The 20,493-nt window shown below is 40.6% G+C and overlaps 1 protein-coding gene across 1 annotated transcript in view; it reads right to left on the bottom strand.

Annotated features, from left to right (window-relative positions):
* Positions 1-19,192, bottom strand: part of LOC140065935 (uncharacterized) — a 122,308-nt gene extending 103,116 nt beyond the window's left edge. The window contains exons 1-9 of the mRNA XM_072113495.1: positions 18,616-19,192; positions 15,979-16,161; positions 14,224-14,350; positions 12,724-12,869; positions 8,627-8,776; positions 4,962-5,141; positions 3,956-4,072; positions 3,727-3,876; positions 3,491-3,643 (exon numbers count right to left, since the gene is read on the bottom strand). Of these exons, the coding sequence (XP_071969596.1) occupies positions 3,491-3,643; positions 3,727-3,876; positions 3,956-4,072; positions 4,962-5,141; positions 8,627-8,776; positions 12,724-12,869; positions 14,224-14,350; positions 15,979-16,161; positions 18,616-19,192 (1,783 nt within the window). The remainder of the gene's footprint in view (positions 1-3,490; positions 3,644-3,726; positions 3,877-3,955; positions 4,073-4,961; positions 5,142-8,626; positions 8,777-12,723; positions 12,870-14,223; positions 14,351-15,978; positions 16,162-18,615) is intronic.
* Positions 19,193-20,493: the final 1,301 nt, after the last annotated feature.

Below are 20,493 nucleotides of genomic sequence, written 5' to 3' on the forward strand. Positions count from 1 at the left end.
TATCGTCTTGTTCCTCATTCCCTCTTATATGTTCCCTCATCATTTTTCCATCACACATTGTCTCTTCCCTTGGAGAGATGATCATTTCAGAAATCAGTTTAGTGCAGGCGCTCATGTGACCGGAAGTGTGTTGCATTGCTCCAGCATCTTTTCCTCCTCCCTCTTAGCTTCCTACTGCAAATGACATCTAAGGCTTCCCACTCCACTGGCTTTTCCTTCTTTCAGGAGCTCAGCCTTCCTGCTCGGTAATTGTTCTAGACTCAGCGCGTGATACACGTGCAGCCTTGTGTGGAACGATAGCAGGGAGAGTGCAGCCCATCTGAGAGGAATACAGCGTATAGCGAAAGCCCATGGAGGACGCTATATGGCTGGTAAAAGAGCACAGGAGAATTGGTGATTGAAGGATTGATATTACTGACAGAGGCTCCACATGATCCGTAGAACAAGATAATAGCGTAAAGGAGACAACCCCAAAAACGGATTGGTGAGAGCGTTCCATTATACACTGTGGAATATATAGGAACTGCTATTGTCTAATGCAAGGAGCTACAGGCCTGTTCCTTGCAAATCCTTATTAACCCTCTGAGAGCTGAACTATAAGAAGAGCCGTTGTAATACTGTATGCTGACTAACTGAACTACACTAAATCTTTCTGGATCCCTACTAACTGATTGATAATTGATTTTATCTTACCAGACTATATATTGGAAAACTGGATAATTCAGCATTTCTTGGATGGTTGAGATGAGACATTAATCTCAACGTTAACCCCATGAGGGCTTAATCATAATTGCTGCAACAACTGCATACTATTAGAATTAACACTGTTGAATTAGTAGTAATTGATCGAATCGCCTGTGTGTTCGAGATAATACACTTATCTCTGCTATATGGAACATTGGTAAAATCTTTGTTAACCTTGTAACCCCCTCCCCCCCATCCTCCCAAGTGATAAAGTACAAGAAGGACTGGCCTCTGTTAACCTTATTAACCCCTTAAGTGCTGAATTCTAAGAGCTGATATACTGTATACTGAAACTTGGCATTGATATTTTGGAATAATTATTTATTCAATCAGTAATAATGGGAAAATTGTTGACATCTTGGTAGCCTACTGAAAATTAGCCTGAAAATCTGAATACAATGTTGGGAGCATCCCCTGTTGGAGTTGAGAAAGGGAAAGAAGTTATGGAGCCAGGGAATGTGGAAGAGGAGAATGAGGTCAGAGAGAATACATCTAGTTGTGACCAGATACACAATCCAGCAGAAGTACAGGAATGGAGTGAGGAAAACTCTTTGTTATTAAAAGAAATTTGGCATGCATTAAAAAAAATGCATGGGGCCTTGATGGAGTTGAATACACAGGTGGGCGGAATTCGATCTGAATTAGCGCACATAAGAGAGGATATGTCTAGTTTTAATGGTTCAGCACCTCTCCGCCCCTCCAGGGGAGCCGTTTTCCATTTGCTATGATTAATTTTTATCTTCGATTATAAACCACTGTACCCCTATTTATTTGAGTTTTGATCACTGTGCCAGGTATTTGACGTGTATATGTTCTTTCTGTTCACTTTAACCAGTCACATAATAGTATAAGCCCAATGATGAGGACAGTATATAAATAAGAAGCTAAACCAGAGGGTTTCTGAAATAAAGAGTTTCTTTTTCAGAAGTACATTGTCTGAATTTTGATGTTGTCCTATTCATTGTTAGCTGCACACGTCTTATACTGTATAAGCTGAGGTAAATATTGTTTTCATATATTAATGAAAATGGATAATGGCCAGCTTCTGTGTCAGTTTGTATGTTCTCTCTGTGTTTGCGTGGGTTTCCTACAGGTCCACCAGTTTCCTCCCACACTCCAAAATATACTGATAGGGTGATTAGATTGTGAGCCATATTGGGGAAAGGGACTAATTTGGCAAGATCTGTGCAGCGCTGCGTAATCTGTGTGCGCTATATACATAAACTAATTATGATTCTTATTATTACCTGTCTTAGCAGGAATGGATAACCCCATACTGTCTGTCAACGCACTTCCCTTGTTACATTACAAGGACTGTGTGTCTGGTAATAAAAGGCGCCCTCCCCCAACGGTAGGTGCCTGAGCGTCAAGGTCCTTGTGTGGTCCTAGTGAACCTTCACTAGTAGGTACCTTACTTCCAGATAATGGTATTTTCAGAGTTAATAGCCTCCTCAGTAGGTGGCATATTTAAACGGATGTCAGCCACAGTAGTATAAGCAACTTAATGCAAATCTACCGTCTGGAATCTACTTACTAAAATAGATCCAATGATAGAGTTCCTTGGGCAGTGTCGTTCATAACTTGTACTTTATATTGTGTATCCTCCTTTGTCTATAAAATTTACATTTTTATTATATGCAAATTATGTGCAGGGGCTACTGTGGGCAGCCCATAGAATTTGCAAGCTATATTCAATAATAACATATTTATGATTTTAATTTATTTATAATAATTCTCATTAAATGTGAAGTGCATTAAACATCCGTCATCTGAAACAACAATAGTCTTTAAGCCCATGATGTAGAGGAGATCCAACTTACAGATAACACTATAGGGCACATGTATCAGAGTTTTTCATCTGCCACTTTTTCAAGTTTCCTGTGGTTGTCCTACTTAATCATTGTAATGTATCTTAGGTTTTTTTCCTCTGAGATACATGTAATGAGTTGCCTGTTTAGTCTCACTTTTGCGACTTTTTGTGGTGTGCAACATTTTAGTCCCAAATAGTAGCTCCCAAAAGTAAGGCTTGGTCTAACATGCTCTGGTTTGGGACTTATTAGGCGCGAGAATGCGAAAATTCCAAGTCCAAAAGTCACACACATTAATCAAACATCTGGGCTACAAAGATAAATCCAGCAACACTGCAGTAAATCCTTGAGGCAGCTTACTTTGGTACGCTGCTTCATTTTGCACCTAAAAGGTCTCAAACTGCGAAAAGTCTCACAAAAAGTTGCACAAAAAAAGAAAAAAGAAAGCAATAGGAGTGATACATGTCCCCCATTATGTAGCTATTATGTGACTTGTAATTTTGCCCATTTGTCAGTTCTAAGATCTACAGGCTCTATTTTTAAAACTCACTTTTCTTAAAATATTTGAAACTGCTAACACTAACTGCTATATTGATTCTCATAACTTTTCGAAAGAAGTGTGTAGAGAAGGATAGTAGCCGAAAAACCAATAAACAAAGAAATCCAAAGAAATGGAAGCTACCCTAGTATTTTCAGTATTTATGCTATTCTTTTCTTTTATCTTACAGTATATTTATTAGTTTACAATTAGAGTAGGGACACAGAATGATATATAGCTGTGTCCCTAAATCAACGCCATGTTCAATCTTCTCAATGTAATGTGCCAAGCTGTAAGACAACCGTCTTCTGTAGGAAAATAGATGATTTATCTCTGCCTTTAGGCTGAGCATTGCACCGTACTGATTCTGGCTGCTCAAATATTGAGAAAATCATCCTACCTGTTTCACAGATCCGGCATTTAGCCTGTTTTTGTTCATTTTGGTAAAACCCAGATTCACAAGGTATAGGCTCCGAGCTCCCTGCTGGGCAGCGGTGGCCAGATGGACATGGCAAAACATCAGGCAATGATTGCCCCTGAGGACAATAATAACCTGTAAAGAGAAACCATCATAGATTCCAGAAAAAGTATGAAAGGTGACATAGATTTTCCTTTTTCTTAGTCTTTGCATAGTACCTTCTGAGCACTGTCCTGTAGGAGAAATCATCCCTGATCCATTGCAGTACAGTCCTGGAGGACATGGCTTACATTCAGAGACATTGCCTAAGCTGTAATCTGCTGAATATGTACCAGCAGGGCAGAGTTGTGGATGATAGGACCCATTTGCTTAAAAAAATTATAAAATAAAATAAATAGATAGATAATAAAGTGGGGAACAATTAGAAGATAAGAAGACTTTACTTACGACAGAATGTCCCTGGAGGACAGATATTTCCCTGTCGAGTATCAATAGGCTTGGGAGTCTTAGCCCCACCAGTGCAAAAGAAGCCAGCAGCACATTCACCAGATGGTGCCGCAAGACCTGGAGAACCGCACAAAAAAGAAAAAGCGATGATGATGTTATGGATATACTCACACTGTACAAAGTAATCCATCATCTTTCTACAGATTTAATATGGTGTGATCAATATCCATGATTGGGCAGAAGAAACAGAAGTAGGAGAAGCTAGATGGTAATGCTCTATAGAAAAATTTCTAAAATATCGAAAAGTCCTGGAACTGGATCCCACTATGTATTTATGGGAGAGGCAGTTTTATATATATTTCAAATAAATGAGCAGCACTTTAAATTCAATGGTGATATAAATATGGTCCTCTTCATTCCAAGACAGGCGACAGTGACATTTTGGCTCAACAGAGCCTTTTTTTTATGCCAAAAAACAAGTTACTAAGGCAGATATACAAAGTAAGTGGGAACATGCCACCATAAACATCCATCACAGTTACATATTCAATAATAGTAAGTGAAAAATACATATAAAGTAAATATATAAAAGAAAGTGCACATATGAGTATGTGCAGTCATCCTGGAAGGGGATGACTGTGTCATGATGTATGACTATTTTGGCCATATATCCCTTTATAATTTAGTGGCACCATTACTGATTTAATTGAGTTTCAATTTTCCACTTAATTGTATAGACGGACCTCAATATAGGAATTATTTTTCTTGATAAATACCATAGGACTGTGCTGGCGTATTTTCGTTTATTTGTTATTTGGCTTGCACAAGGCTCTGAGCTGAAACGTAGCTGTCATCTGTCAAGGAATATAGGACCACATCTTTTTCACCACTGAGTGTTGCTCATTTTCTCTACATATTGTTGGTGGACTTGAGGCCTCGGGAGGGATCTATTTATCCCCTTGTTACATGCAGTAACTTTTCATTCTCTTTCAAGTATTATACCTACCTGCATTCTCACAGTAAAACCCTGGAGGACAAGATATTGGTTCAATGGTGCCCTCTGGACAATAGAATCCAGGAAGGCACTTCCCTCCAGTGGAGGTGGCGGGACACAAGCAGTTCGCACTGGTGTAATTATCCAGGTCAAAGGGCTGAGGAGTCCAAGCCGACGAAACACAAAACCAACCTACGGAAAAGGAGACACAAACAGTAGCCTTAAAGGGAATGTCAATTTTTATTTTGACAAAAAAGGAAACAGATAATAATATGCATTTCTAATAAAATATATTTTTAATTTGTTTAATTTTCTAATGTCTTCCATTTTTTGCCCATGATTAAGGGGGCTGTCATTTTGCCTTAGTTCTGGTAACAACATTTAGTGATATACTTTACAGCAGTTCGTGCCCATAGCAAGAAATTGTCTGGAGCTGAGTGACTTTCAAGGTACATTTTTTGCAGATAGAGGGGGTTCATCTATTAGTAGTAGAGGCAATGATGTTGTTTTCAATAGAAGTGTTATCTGAATATTGAGCTCTGACATAGCAATATTCATAACATAAAGCAGGCACTTAGCCCTCATGCCCACCAAAGTTTATTCCTTGAGTATGATAGTTGTCCATCAAGTAAAATAACAATTTTTTTGCGTCTGTCCGACAGCTCATGTATTTCTATGGGTCCATTAAGACAGCTGAGGATTCCTCAGGAAGGTGACGGAGCCTAGTGCCCCTGGGAAAAAAAAACTTGGCTCAAGTCCTATTCTTGGCCATGTTTGCGGCTCTGCCCGGTGGGTGGCCGTGCAGCGATTATTTCTATGCCTGATCCTAAGTGGCATAGAAATATTCTGCAGCATGCAAACCTTCACTTTTGAAAGTTCACACAATGCAGTTTGTGCTTGGGCGCCTATGCCACCGGCCGCGCCCCGTCTGGCATGAAGCTGGCGTAAATGGTGAGAAAGTCGCAGGTCCTGGCGGATCGCCCAGCATTTGTGTTTGTTGCATGGCTTTTACTTTTATGGTGCAGAAGCCCTGATTAATAATTCCCAGTGTTACATCTGTATGCTGTCTATATTTGCGAATCAGTTGCTAGCATAATCATGTGACACTTCAAGAGGTTTGAACTACGTATATAATTTGCCAGCCTTCCATTTTTTAACGGACCACAAAAATGGATGACACATTGACTAATGTAATGGCCCGCAAACGAACTATGCACACACCGCTAGTGTCACTAAAATGTAGGTGAGGTACAGCCAACCTAACCCTGCATTCTAAGTGGGTACTCGAAGAAGTTGCCTTTAATAGCTTATCCATTGGCTTTAAGGATGTGTATTAAAGGAAACCTACCACCTCGGGTAGGGCTTATAAGCTGGACATGCCGTGCACCACCTCAGGGTGAGCTGGTCCCGTCGCTTATCTCCGTTATGTTTTTACTTTTATGAAAGTGTTTTAACAGTTTATTAATGTTTATATCCTTACTATCTTCCCTGCACCGGGGTCCGCGCGCTGACCCCGGTGCGGGGAAGCTAGTAAGGATATAAACTGTTAAAACACTTTCAAACTGTTTAAAAACATAACGGAGATAAGCGCCGGCACCAGCTCACCCTGAGCTGGTGCACGGCATGTCCAGCTTATAAGCCCTACCCAAAGTGGTAGGTTTCCTTTAAAGGGAACCTACCACCACAAATCTACCTATAAAGGTAGATTGGGTGGTAGGTGGATCATTGGGACGTGAGGATAGCCCTTTTAAGGGCTAATCCTCACGTCCCTGCACTTTTTTGAGAACTTTAATTTGATATTTATTCAAATGTACTTATGTGGCTACCGGGGCGTGGAGTAGCCGCTTATGAGATTACACGAGGCGGCTACTCCACGCCCCGGTAGCCACTTTACTCCTCCTACTCACCCATCTTCGGCGCGCAGCTCCGCGTAGCTGCGCGCCCTCGTCCGGCGAGCCTGCCGTCTGCGCATGCGCAGAAGAGCAGGCCCGCGCCTGTTTCGGAGTTGTGACCGCGCAGGCGCGGGCCTGCTCTTCTGCGCATGCGCAGACGGCAGGCTCGCCGGACGAGGGCGCGCAGCTACGCGGAGCTGCGCGCCGAAGATGGGTGAGTAGGAGGAGTAAAGTGGCTACCGGGGCGTGGAGTAGCCGCCTCGTGTAATCTCATAAGCGGCTACTCCACGCCCCGGTAGCCACATAAGTACATTTGAATAAATATCAAATTAAAGTTCTCAAAAAAGTGCAGGGACGTGAGGATTAGCCCTTAAAAGGGCTATCCTCACGTCCCAATGATCCACCTACCACCCAATCTACCTTTATAGGTAGATTTGTGGTGGTAGGTGCCCTTTAAGCCCACAGTATGTTTGCCAACTACTGGCTGTAGAGGGTAACTATATCTGCTTGAGAAGGGGAAAGTTTAAATATTGAACAATGATATGTAATGTTTGAGGATGTCAATACAAATCTGTCACATGGTCCCTGGTCGGATGCTTGGAACACTCCACCCCAGGTAAAGTTTAAATAAGACTTCCTGTGGCTGGAAAATCCCAGAGCAGTGGGAGAGCAGTACAGAGCAGTGTGGAGATCCAGTGATTAGAGTGTCTGTGAATGCTGTCCAGACACACAGCCTGCAGATATCATCATCATCATCATCTGATCCCTATAAGAGCCTGCCTAGTATTGCTGCCAAAGCAGCTCCAAGTTCTCCAGCCCCATGTTCACTAAACTAGGCTGTGAGCATCTGTTGCTAGACATTATCCAACCAGCTACCTTGGACCTGGACAAATTGGACTTCCACCTCGGCCTGTTGCATTTGCTGTGTTTGAGTTTACATCCCTTGTCGAGATGTGTTCCTTGGCTGCCGCTAAGGTCACTGCCCTCCCCTCTACCATCTACCTGGGGATTCCTTACATGCGCAATAACCGGGAGTGCCCCAGGGAGGACTACTTACACCATACTGTGGTTTCTCCCTCTTCTTGCAATCCATCTGCTAGGTCTGCCCAGCATGGATGAGGCCTGTTGCACCTAGACTGAGGATAGGCATTAGCCATCCACTAATTTACCAGGAGAATCCTTCTGCCCCCAAGCCTTTAGTTCAGGCCCCGATGGAAGGACGATTCACTAACCCCAGGCCTACTTTGCGGCCAAATGGTGATAAAATGGTGCAAAAATGGCCTAATAGAAATATTTTTTGCAGCCATATAAAAACAACAATCATGTGCAATAGGCCTTTGACTAACCTGTGCTGGAAACCTGTGGAAGTATCTGACCTTCCACATCTATAGTGAGATAGGAAGCCACGACACAATTACATTAAGAAACTGTTGTTAATTCCATTGGGCAGTGGTGGCGAACCTCTAGCATGGGTGCCAGAAGTGGCACCTGAAGTCGTTTCTATGGGTCCCCAGACCAACAACTCAGAGTCTACTAGACAGAACTCACAGCCTCCTACTGAAGTCCTAGGATATGCCACGTTCAGCGCCATCTTAAAGTAACACATACTAAGCTACCTGGGACACAGGAGGAGCAAGCAGGCATGGAGAAACTTATCCTTGGAGCTTCAACTACGGGCCCTGTGATTCTTCTTGTTTTAGGGATTGCCAAGCTGGCACTTTATGATAAATAAGTAGGTTTTGGTCTCTAGAAGGTACACAATCACATCTATTCATTGTTACTCACCAGGGTCACACTTTCCAGATACAGTGCTCAACCCCTCTACTCCGCAGAAATGACCTGGAGTACACGGCAAACAGCTATCAATGCTCTGTGACCTGGGATCAGGGTTGTAGTAGCCACGAGGACATGGAAACTGATGGGAATGTTGGGTATCTGAAATAAATTCACAACCATCATTAAACTAATTAAATAAGCAGGTATCAAACTTTAAGGGTTTTTTTAATTATTCTGTAACAATGAAAAGAAAGCTAAATTCATTATATGTTGAAAAGCTCTGCAACCTTCTAATATAATCTTTGTTATCTATTACAATCATGAACTCTGCACTGTTAACTGAACAGACATTCACTCTTCTGCATCCATACCACTTTATGTCTGCAGCTCAAATAGGCCTGAGATCACATAGAAGTAGGAGGGTGGGAAACTGCAGGGGGCGTCGCTAAGCCAGGTAATGGGCGTTTTCATATATTTGTAAAGGACACATGGAGAAGCGGTAAAAAAAAAAATCCCTGAAAAGCAAAAAACTTTGAAAATTTACATTTCTTTGATATTGTTGCCATATTGCCATTTTTACAAAAACTAAACACAAAAGACATCATCCAAATTTTTCTACAAATTTGAAGTACAACATGCGATAACAAAACAGTCTCAAAATAGCCTGCATATGTTAAATGGTTTGAATGTTATAGCTTCTTATAATGACACAGGGCAGCTATAAAAAAAATCAGGCTTGATCCTAAAGCCCTGAAATGGCTTAGTCCTGAAGAGGTCAAATCACAAGCTATAGAGAAATGTTGCTGAACTTTTGTATACAATAAATAAAATGCAGTTACATAAAATGGCCTAAGTAAGACTAGAGCCCGCGATGGAGTCACAAGTCTCTACAAATGAAGACTGGGGAAATCAGAAAACACATTAAAGACATAAGTCACAAGCTCTTATGACCCTCTGCTTGGAGGTCTGTAGGCTACAAAATTATTTATAAGACACCATTAACTGGGGACAGGGGGACATTGGCTTTTGTAGCGCCCCTCTCCTGCTACGATTTTCTATGCATATTTTGCCTTATTTAAAAAACTGCACATTAGTATTCAATATATATATTAAATATTTAGAGCTTTTATATCCCTGCTTGTTGTTCCAGTTTATTGTTCAACACTTTTTTTCATAGATTTTTATTACTCAAGAACATTTAAATAAAATATTTTGCAATTACGACTGTACTCAGGAATACAGCATGGGGAGAGGAGAGAGGCTTACATCTGTAGGGAGCCAAATCTATTCTCCACTATAATGGTTTATAGACAGACGCTCCAGGGCGGATCACTGCACATAGCCGCCCAGGGTGGAATTATGGGAAATCAAATTTATGTACATTACACCACAGTGTGTTTTTGCAGCAGGTGGCTTACATTTATACAAAAGAAATTCTAAATTCTAGATTTTCCTAAAGATGTTTCTAATGAAGAAAGCAATTTGGAACTACTATAGTAATATTTACATACCTCTACATACAAACTGCAGCTAAATCCATTCAAAAATTACAATATAAAGTTTGCCATCTTATTTCATCATGAACCCCCAATGTAGAATGGACCCTTCATTTTATACCTTCAGGGCAGTAATAGCCAGCTTGGCACGGAAACGCACTATAATCACTGGTATTCTCTGCACAGTAATAGCCAGCAGGGCATGGTAAGCAGTCTTGTTGATGAGTGAGGTTATTATAGGTTCCTGCAGGACAAGCATGAGGATGTGGACTTCCAGCCAGGCAATAATGACCTCGCGGGCAGATGCCTCCTACTCCTGTAAATACTGTCCGGGATACAGCAACATGAAAAGTGTTTGAAGTTCCAACATTAATTAGTTTCAAGCAAACAAAAAGGAACATAAGTGTAATTTTTGGTTTACATCCCATGCCTTGAAATTCTGCCCAATTGTGTATGGGAGGGGGCATTAATTAGGACAGGTGTTTAATGCCCCCTCAACCCTCTGTAGTGTTCAGGCTCCATGATATTTTCGGAATACAGCTCGCTTCAATTGTATCCATCAGGGAACCATTGTTAATGTAATAATTTGGAGTCAACTGTAGGCCTGATGCCCACACCCCCACCCCCAGCACTTAATAAACCCTTTTCAGGAAGTGGGAAAGTCAGGCGCAAAACTGAAAATTAAAAAAGATCCCATTTTTGTTTCTGTAGATGCCCCCCAGAAAATTGTGAGCTCCTGAGTACAGAGAGTAATGAATTCTTACAGTTCTAGGTGTAATGCTGTTACATGAGCAGTAAGAAATATATCAAATAAAATGTATTGTTATACAAATGTTTATATAAAAGCAGATTCCTCATTCATCAATCCATAAAATGTTATATTTGTACACATTTACCTAAGTTTTTTTTTTATCACAGATTAACAGTTATATCCATGAATTTTTCCAGGGGCTAGCAAATTGTAGGCTATAGAGCAAAAATAAGGTTAAAGGCTTCTTGCAGGTTAAAATATCGGTTTCCAATTCAATAGGTCATCAATATCAGAGTGGCGGGGAAGTCTGACAGCTTGGACCCCCAAGGACTAGCAGTTAATACACAGAGTAACCTCCTGTATAGTAAAGTGATCAGATCTACAGTATTCAGGTCACTACACAGAATGGAGAACAGTCATTTGCTCGCTATTTTGTATATTCACTACGAATGCAGCTGATCTGTGCAAATGCTAAGATGATATTGCTGACCTACTTTATACACTCACCGGCCACTTTATTAGGTACACCTGTCCAACTGCTCGTTAACACTTAATTTCTAATCAGCCAATCACATGGCGGCTACTCAGTGCATTTAGGCATGTAGACATGGTCAAGACAATCTCCTGCAGTTCAAACCAAGCATCAGTATGGGGAAGAAAGGTGATTTGAGTGCCTTTGAACGTGGCATGGTTGTTGGTGCCAGAAGGGCTGGTCTGAGTATTTCAGAAAGTGCTGATCTACTGGGATTTTCACGCACAACCATCTCTAGGGTTTACAGAGAATGGTCCGAAAAAGAAAAAACATCCAGTGAGCGGCAGTTCTGTGGGCAGAAATGCCTTGTTGATGCCAGAGGTCAGAGGAGAATGGGCAGACTGGTTCGAGCTGATAGAAAGGCAACAATGACTCAAATCGCCACCCGTTACAACCAAGGTAGGCAGAAGAGCATCTCTGAACGCACAGTACGTCGAACTTTGAGGCAGATGGGCTACATCAGCAGAAGACCACACTGGGTGCCACTCCTTTCAGCTAAGAACAGGAAACTGAGGCTACAATTTGCACAAGCTCATCGAAATTGGACAGTAGAAGATTGGAAAAACGTTGCCTGGTCTGATGAGTCTCGATTTCTGCTGCCACATTCGGATGGTAGGGTCAGAATTTGGCGTCAACAACATGAAAGTATGGATCCATCCTGCCTTGTATCAACGGTTCCGGCTGGTGGTGGTGGTGTCATGGTGTGGGGAATATTTTCTTGGCACTCTTTGGGCCCCTTGGTACCAATTGAGCATCGTTGCAACGCCACAGCCTACCTGAGTATTGTTGCTGACCATGTCCATGCCTTTATGACCACAATGTACCCAACATCTGATGGCTACTTTCAGCAGGATAATGAGCCATGTCATAAAGCTGGAATCATCTCAGACTGGTTTCTTGAACATGACAATGAGTTCACTGTACTCAAATGGCCTCCACAGTCACCAGATCTCAATCCAATAGAGCATCTTTGGGATGTGGTGGAACGGGAGATTCTCATCATGGATGTGCAGCCGACAAATCTGCGGCAACTGTGTGATGCCATCATGTCAATATGGACCACAATCTCTGAGTAATACTTCCAGCACCTTGTTGAATCTATGCCATGAAGAATTGAGGCAGTTCTGAAGGCAAAAGGGGGTCCAACCCGTTACTAGCATGGTGTACCTAATAAAGTGGCCGGTGAGTGTAGATTGGTGTGAAATTCTTTAATATTTTAAACAATGGGGCAAATATATGAGAAGAACAGAATAAAAACTAAAAGCTGTTCTGTGATTGGTTTTCATGTACAAGGGCAGAAAATGTTTGAAAGTACTCATCATCTTACACTCTCCCCCGGGAGCAGAAGTGGAGACTCCAAGCGAGCAATAATATCCAGCATGGCAGAGTCCAGTTGGCGAGTTCAGACCCACAGAGCCGCAATAATAGCCTGGAGGACATGGTGTACAATGGGATTCCATGCTTAGCTTGGACCTGTTCAGACACATATTAGATTGTTAGCTTATGTGAACAAGGATCTTGTATTGCATTTCTTTGCATTGGCGCTTATCTTCTGTGTCACTCAAATAATTAAGAATTTAATTAAAGGAAATATACTATTAAAATTAAGCATGGATAAACTATGGACACTTATTCATAGATCCAGGCACCACAACTGTGGTAATCTTCTTATTTACCTTAAAAACCTTCCTTATAAAATAAACTTTTAAAATTATGCTGATGAGCTTGTGGGGATAGTGTAGCCTCCCTGTTATCTAAATCACCCTTGCCTGCTCCTTCAGCACTTGAACAGTGAGGGATCTTTAAGATCTTAACTCCTCTTAATCTCTTAACTTTCACTTGTGCAACATCCCCCACCGGGGCCTAGCCTTTTTCTTGGGGTCTGGAGACAGTGGCTGGAGGTTGCGGCCTAGAGCACACTATGGTCAAGGGGCTTGGTATGGGGACCGGAAGGCTGACCTACAGCCTGGCAGGTCTCCAGCAGGTGGTGTGTGAAATATGGAGGGAGAGGCTGGTGTACTGGTTTCTCCCTGTGGCAACCCCTGAGTGTCTGTAGAATGAGTTCCTGGGTAATGGATGAGTTTGGCTGTATTGTAACCTGGAGTGTGATTGGAGAGGTGCTACCACCTGGCCAGGGGGAGTGATAAAACCCCTGTGCAGTGGGAGCACAGGTCTCTTGGACGCCATGCTACTTCTCAGGAGCCTGCACATGATCTTACCACAGGCCTCTTTGGCCCTAGCTCTCACTAGAGAGCACATCTTGTCACACTGACAGAGAAAGGAGAGAAACAGTGTCTGTGCACATCAGGGCTGATACTCATCTAAAATCAGGATAAAAGCTGCAGCTTCCACAACTGGACACAGCTCCATCCCACCCTGCAGTGAGTTATTTTGCACAACGTTGCCTCCGTCTGTTCCCTTGATGAGGCTGGACCACCACGGGCTCCCCATCCATTACCCAGGGACATATATTACGTACACTCAGGGGTTGACACAGGGAGAACCAGTACCTCAGCCTCTCCCTCCATATTTCTTGCACACACCACCTGCTGGAGACCTGCCAGGCTGTACGACAGCCCTCCTGTCCCCATACCAAGCACCGTGACCACAGTGTGCCTAGGCCGCAACCGCCAGCCACTCCAGTATTCTGGGCCCAGGCTGCCTCCAGGCCCCCCCAAAAAAGCTGGGCCCCAGTGGGTGATGTTGCACATCTTTACAAACATGCACTTTCAAAGTACACCACATGGTGGTAGGGGTTTGGTTATAATATCTGGAATTACTGTCTTTCAAAGAAAAGAACAAAGTATAAAGCAAACATAATTCTCACCTGTCAGAGAAGCTTCCAGATGGGCATGGTATTGGGGCACCAGTACCCACAGGACAAAAATGGCCAACAGGACAAGGACCGCCAAAGCTTTCATTCATGTTGCCAGTAGGGGTTGGGACAAGGGATCCTAGTAAAACAGGATAAAAAGTATGATTTTTCCCAAAAATTATTGGCTAAGCATAATCTGCCACTATTTTGCCAGCAGGGGGCAAAATATGACAGCTATTGGCAGCTGGAATAACTATTTAGTATTTTACTAGTAGTCTGTAATTGTGGGGTTTGGTACCATCACGTCTATGTGATGCTGTCATTATGGGACTGGTGCTATGGGCATGTTACTGAGAATATGAACAGACATGATATATCTTAGACAGTGTAGCCAGACAATTCATGGGTAGAAATTTTATCTTTTAACTTTTGTTACCCATCACCAATAAAAGAATGTAGGACCCTAAATAACTGGAATAATGTGTAAATGATAAAGTTTAGATGACTTTCCTGCATTATAATTGATAGTTCTATACAAGGTGATAGTGTATATACAGCAGCCCATCAACTGTGCCTTTCTAGTGTAGATAATTTAGGGATATCAGGGTGTTAGACAGCCATAATAGTATAATTTGTTAATGACAGAATTATGTAGTAACTTGCACCAGATAGAAAGTAATTTGGCTCTTCCAAATGATGCAAAGTAGTGTTATTATGCAACGTTTTGGCAACGTTTTGGTCCTCATCAGGATCTTCATCAGACACAGGTTGCTTAGTGGAGAGAAAGTGTGTGTAGAAGTGATAATAAACCGCTGGAAGGGCAAAAAGCAAGAGTGTGCACTTCCTTAGGAGGAACATTCACCTAAGGCGCTCACCTCACTCTCACTCCTTGTCATTCCAATGGTTTATTATCGCTTCTGTACATACTCTCTATCCACTAAGCATTCTGGCCCATTACTAAGGGACGTGCGCCAGTTTTTCGTTGGACCTGTGTTGCACATTTGTGTCGTACACAACCGTTTTATGGCGCGGCTAGTAAATGTGGGCCTCCGTGTCTGATGAAGGTCACACGGAGACTGAAATGTTGCATAATTCTTTGGATTGCTATACCATTACAAAAATAAAATGAACACTTTCAGAACACATGATTTGGGAGTGCCGAGTTACTTTCTATTTGTATAATAATGGGGTGGTACTATGAGCAAAACAGAGTGAGGTATATGCTACTCTTACTGTAAAAGACCTGTCTGTGCCACTTATCTTGGGTCTTAGAAAGTTTTCAGGCACTTTTGTGACTAATATGACAAAAGGTGTGGTAAAGTCGATGTGGTTTAACATAAAAAAAAAGTCTGTGCACTAAAAATAATGGTAATGCATCAGCATCATATACAGTCATAGTGGGATAAACCTGGTGCAATATAAGATTGTCTCGTCTAACTGAATGGACAGTTTTGATAAATCTGCCAAGTGAGATTTAAGAATATGAAAACCTGCAGTAAAATGGCAGAGTCCAGAATAACTCCTGCAAGATAAAGATAATCTAAAGTCATATCACATATTCATTCCAATAATTACCCCCTGTACAGAAGAATCCAGGGTCACAAAGGCCACTTACTGCTCCCAAACCCCAGTCACTGCAGAACATCCCTAAAGGAGAAAGTTTAGAATTCAGCCAGAACCAGCATTCAGCAAGGTGTAGCCAGGTGTGTGATTTACCGTATGTGATAACAGATACATAGAGAAACAGTCACATAAGCTCATCATTACCTGTTGGACAAGGAAGACATCCATCTACGCTTATCAAATGTGGTTTTGGATTGAAGGTTCCTGGTGGACAAGGAACTGGACCTGAATTTGTACCTTCTGGACAGAAGAATCCTGCTGGACATTCTATAATATCCCCACTTATACATGTGTGGCCAATAGGGCAGTTGAAGCACACAGATTGACCTGAAAAACAACACAAAGTAAAGCCCCATATAAATATGTAATAATATATAACATTTATTTTTATAAATAGTATTTAACACCTTTTTTACCACCTGAATACAGATGTCTTCAAGTTTATCTTTCTCCTTAACTAGAAATGTCCAGATATCTGTCAGCGGATGACCAGCTTTTCAAAACATGGCATCACAGCTTCTTTCCATATGTGACTATGGGGAACATGTATCATAGTTTTTTCTTTCTTTGGTGAAATTTTGATACATTTGGCAGCCTTTTTTGCGCCTTATGTATGATCATGTCTTTTTGGCTTGTTTTTGAGACTTTTTGTTGCAAATGTCTCAAATCCTCATGGACACAAGACATGTGAGGAGGTTATATGCAGGAGTGGACACTACTATAAATCTGGGATTTGAGGCTGTGTCCTGTATCTCCACACCCAAGAGAGACGACAACATATGAGGCTGCAGTCACACATGATGTTAAGGGTGCGGTCACACATTGCAAAAAGTCGTAATGAAAAGTAGCAAAAACCACAAAAGATGCAAAAATCAGACAATTTAACTAGCAGAAATAAAGATACATGTCCCCCTATGTGTATCAATCCAGTGGTTGCGTTGTGAATTGCAGTATTCTATTGAGTTGGTTGCTTAAGAAACCATTAAGATATGAGTCCATGTCATATCCAGAAAGGGTGGACACATTTTATCTCATTAACTATATTATTAATTTTCATTTTCCTTTGCATCCCAAGTTATGCACATAATTCAGTTGACCCTTTCTTCAGTTTTATTATCTCCCATATAGAACAATGTACACTATCATGTCTAGCTATACACAAGTTTGTAATCCAGTTCACCTCAACCAACTTATATGTCCAGAAAAGTACGGACCTGCCCTCTGTTCGGTTGAAGCAACCACCAAAAATTCGCACGGGTCCAGCTGAACCGTAAACAATTGTTTCTTTATTGAAATATTGTTGCAAAATCCGAAGAGACAATTAAGGCCACCGCGTTTCAAGCTATAAACTCGTTCATTGTCGTGACTGACATACACTCCAGACGTGCAAACATTTATGCATATGAATAGGGAAACATTGCGTAGAAAACAATATATAAATATAGAACTGCACATTGTTAACCTTTATATACATTCATTACACAAGATGCTTAGTTTTATAGATAACATTTTTTTATTATCCATATCAAATTTCAATGGTCCGGGCAAAATTCAGAACAATATATATAAAAAGTTCATATAGTATTATTAAATTGTTTTTCCATTGTACAAGGACTCCAACCGTACTTTCTCAAGATGATGGCTGTATGGAATCCAGGGAACCTAACTGCTACTCAAAATTGTGCCATAAAAATCACTAGATATATGTTCCGAAAGTCATATGATGAAGATCATGGGACTGGACTACAACAAACGAACCGAAACCAATCTCCCTGGTCACCCAAGAACACTTACAAAGCATCTACAAGTAAGTGAACAGAGTAAAAACATTAGTATTTGTTGATAAAAATAAGGATGGATTGACAATAACACGTATGTGATGGAAAATGAATTATTATATAAAGGGACAAAATATCTCAAGCATTAATGAGCTCTAGACATCTTTGTATACTTTTCATAGTTTATAATACATGAGCTCCTTTTTGAGATTTAAAGAGAACCCGTCATTTTATGTCCTTTTATAGTCCTTTTATAGTTTGCATCATAAATCCGCATTATTACAATCATATTATGACGCTATGTTACTCTTACTTAGATAACTATTACATAACTACATATAACCAGTTAACATGAGTTTAACACAGAATTATGGCATCAGTGTATATTTTACAGTACTTCTTCCTGCTTATGGTTAAATCTATTTGCTTTACAGTTATGATCTGTAATATTGGCTCTTCATCCAACAGTTCCAATAGGTTGTAAATTGAGGGAGGCGACCATTTTGCAATGCTATTGCTCTCTCATATGCACAGTTTGAAGTGACCTGATTTATGACCTCTTGTATATGTGGTGAATCGGGCGTTTTCCATACTCTAGTTATTGTAAGCTTAGTGGCCATCAAAATATGAATTACCACCGTTCTAAATTTAGTAGGGATGTCATCCATCTCCATTAGTAGTAGTGCTTGGGGGGCCCTTAGAATTAAATGTTTATCTATTATCTTCTCTATTATGTATTCACTAGCCTTCCATAGTTGTTGAATTGATGGGCAAGACCACAGAATATGCAGGAGAGTACCTGTGTTACTGCATTTACGCCAACATCTTGAGGTCACATTTGGGAAAATTCGGTTTAATTTTGAGGGGGTAAAATACCATCTCATTCTAGTTTTCACCATTGTCTCTTGGTGTGATGTGCATCTCAGGACTTTCTGCGCTAATAAGAGAGCATTTTGCCATTGCTGTGTTGTGTATACTTTATTAAGGTCTTCCTCCCACTTACACATATATGGAAGTTTTTTCATATATACTTTCTGGTTTAGTTGGTTATAAAAGAAAGAAATTCCTTTGACTTTCTTATTTGTTGTTGTGAGGTATTGTAGAATTTCTTTTCCTACTTCCAATGAGTTACAGATACCTCCATTCAAGAGGCTTCTTATTTGTAAGAACCTGTAAAAATCTCTATGGGGAATATTGTACTTTTTTTGAATTTCAGAGAAGGGGTATACTACATCCTGCTCCATTAAATGCTGCACACTCGTTATTCCTTTTGCTTTCCATATCCTCAGGTCTAATCCTTGAATTCTTTCCTCTAGAAAGTCCAAAGGAATGTGTTTCAAGGGGAGTTTGGCCTTATTACTTGATTGATTAATTAGTCTTGACCAAGCCTGCAGGGTTGTATTTATTATAGGGGATTTTGTTGTTATCTTTTTATTTTCCGCTATTTGTTGCATTATAAGTGCTCTTAAGGATTTATTACCCTGTAAGTACTTTTCTATGTTATGCCAAGTTTTGTTTTCTGAGGAATCCCACCAGTGTAAAGAGCTATCTAGTTGAGCTGCTAGATAATAATCTTTCATGTTTGGAAGGCCAAGGCCCCCTGCCGTTTTTTGCCTTTGTAATATATCTATGGATATTCTTGGTTTTTTATTTGCCCACACAAATTTACTAATCGCGCCCTGTAATTTTTGGAAAAAATTTTTTGGTATATCTATTGGTAGGGTCCTAAATAAATATAAAAATTTCGGTAGGACCATCATTTTAAATGTGGCAATACGTCCAAACCATGAAAGGATATGAATGGAGTATTCTTTTAATTCTCTCTCTACTGTAGCTATTAAGGTGGGAAAGTTATTGTGATAAGTATCTTTGAATGGGGACGAAATCTGTACCCCTAGATAATGTATTTTGGAGGTTTGCCAATCTAAAGTATATTTTTGTTTTAGGGAGTTAATTCTCTTTTCATTCATATTTAATGGTAGGACCTGAGATTTGTTATTGTTAACCTTATAGTATGATATCTTACTGAATTCTTCAAATATTTCCATTAACGGTGGTAAAGATGTTTCAGGGTTGGATAGGGTTAATAATGCGATTTTGTACTTTTCCTCTCCTATTTGGATCCCTATGATTTTTTCTTTTAATCTAATGGCTTGGGCCAGGGGCTCTATTGACAGGATAAAAAAAATTGGGGATAAGGGGCATTTGTAAAGACTTTTGCATTTGGGGTGGAATATAATGCTCTAATTGCTTGCTGTATCCTTCCTGTAATCCCAAATTTTTCTAAAACTGAAAAAGCGTATGTCCAATTAATCCTATCGAAAGCCTTTTCGCCATCTATTGTAATAAATAATGATGAGAGTTTATTTGCTTCACAATGCTGTAGCAAATTCAGTACTCTACGTGTATTGTCAGGGGCTTGTCTTCCTGGAGTAAAACCTGTTTGGTCTGCTTTAATTATTTCGGGTAACACTTCCTTAAGCCTATTGGCAATTATTGAGGCATAAAGTTTAACGTCGCAATTTAATAAAGATATGGGTCTAAAATTGGAGGGAACCTTAGGTGATTTCCTTGGTTTTGATAGAGTTACAATGTGAGCAGTGAGCATTTCCTTAGGAAAGCTCCCTCCCTCATTTGCTGCTTTGTATACTTTTAGGAGATATGGGGATAATATCTTCTTAAATTTTTTATATTTATGACTTATCCAAGTGGAACAAATATTAACGCTCCCATTATCATTATATTTAAGGAACTCATTTAGCACATTCTCTATCTGCATAGCATGTTTTTCCTGAGATAGGAGAGATAAATTAGCTCTCCAAATATAATCGTTTTGGGTCGCAAAGGAATCTTTAATGGTGATTATAATCGGTGCGTGGTC

Source organism: Engystomops pustulosus, chromosome 6, assembly GCF_040894005.1.
Source record: "Engystomops pustulosus chromosome 6, aEngPut4.maternal, whole genome shotgun sequence".
In the NCBI taxonomy this organism is placed as follows: Eukaryota; Metazoa; Chordata; class Amphibia; order Anura; family Leptodactylidae; genus Engystomops; species Engystomops pustulosus.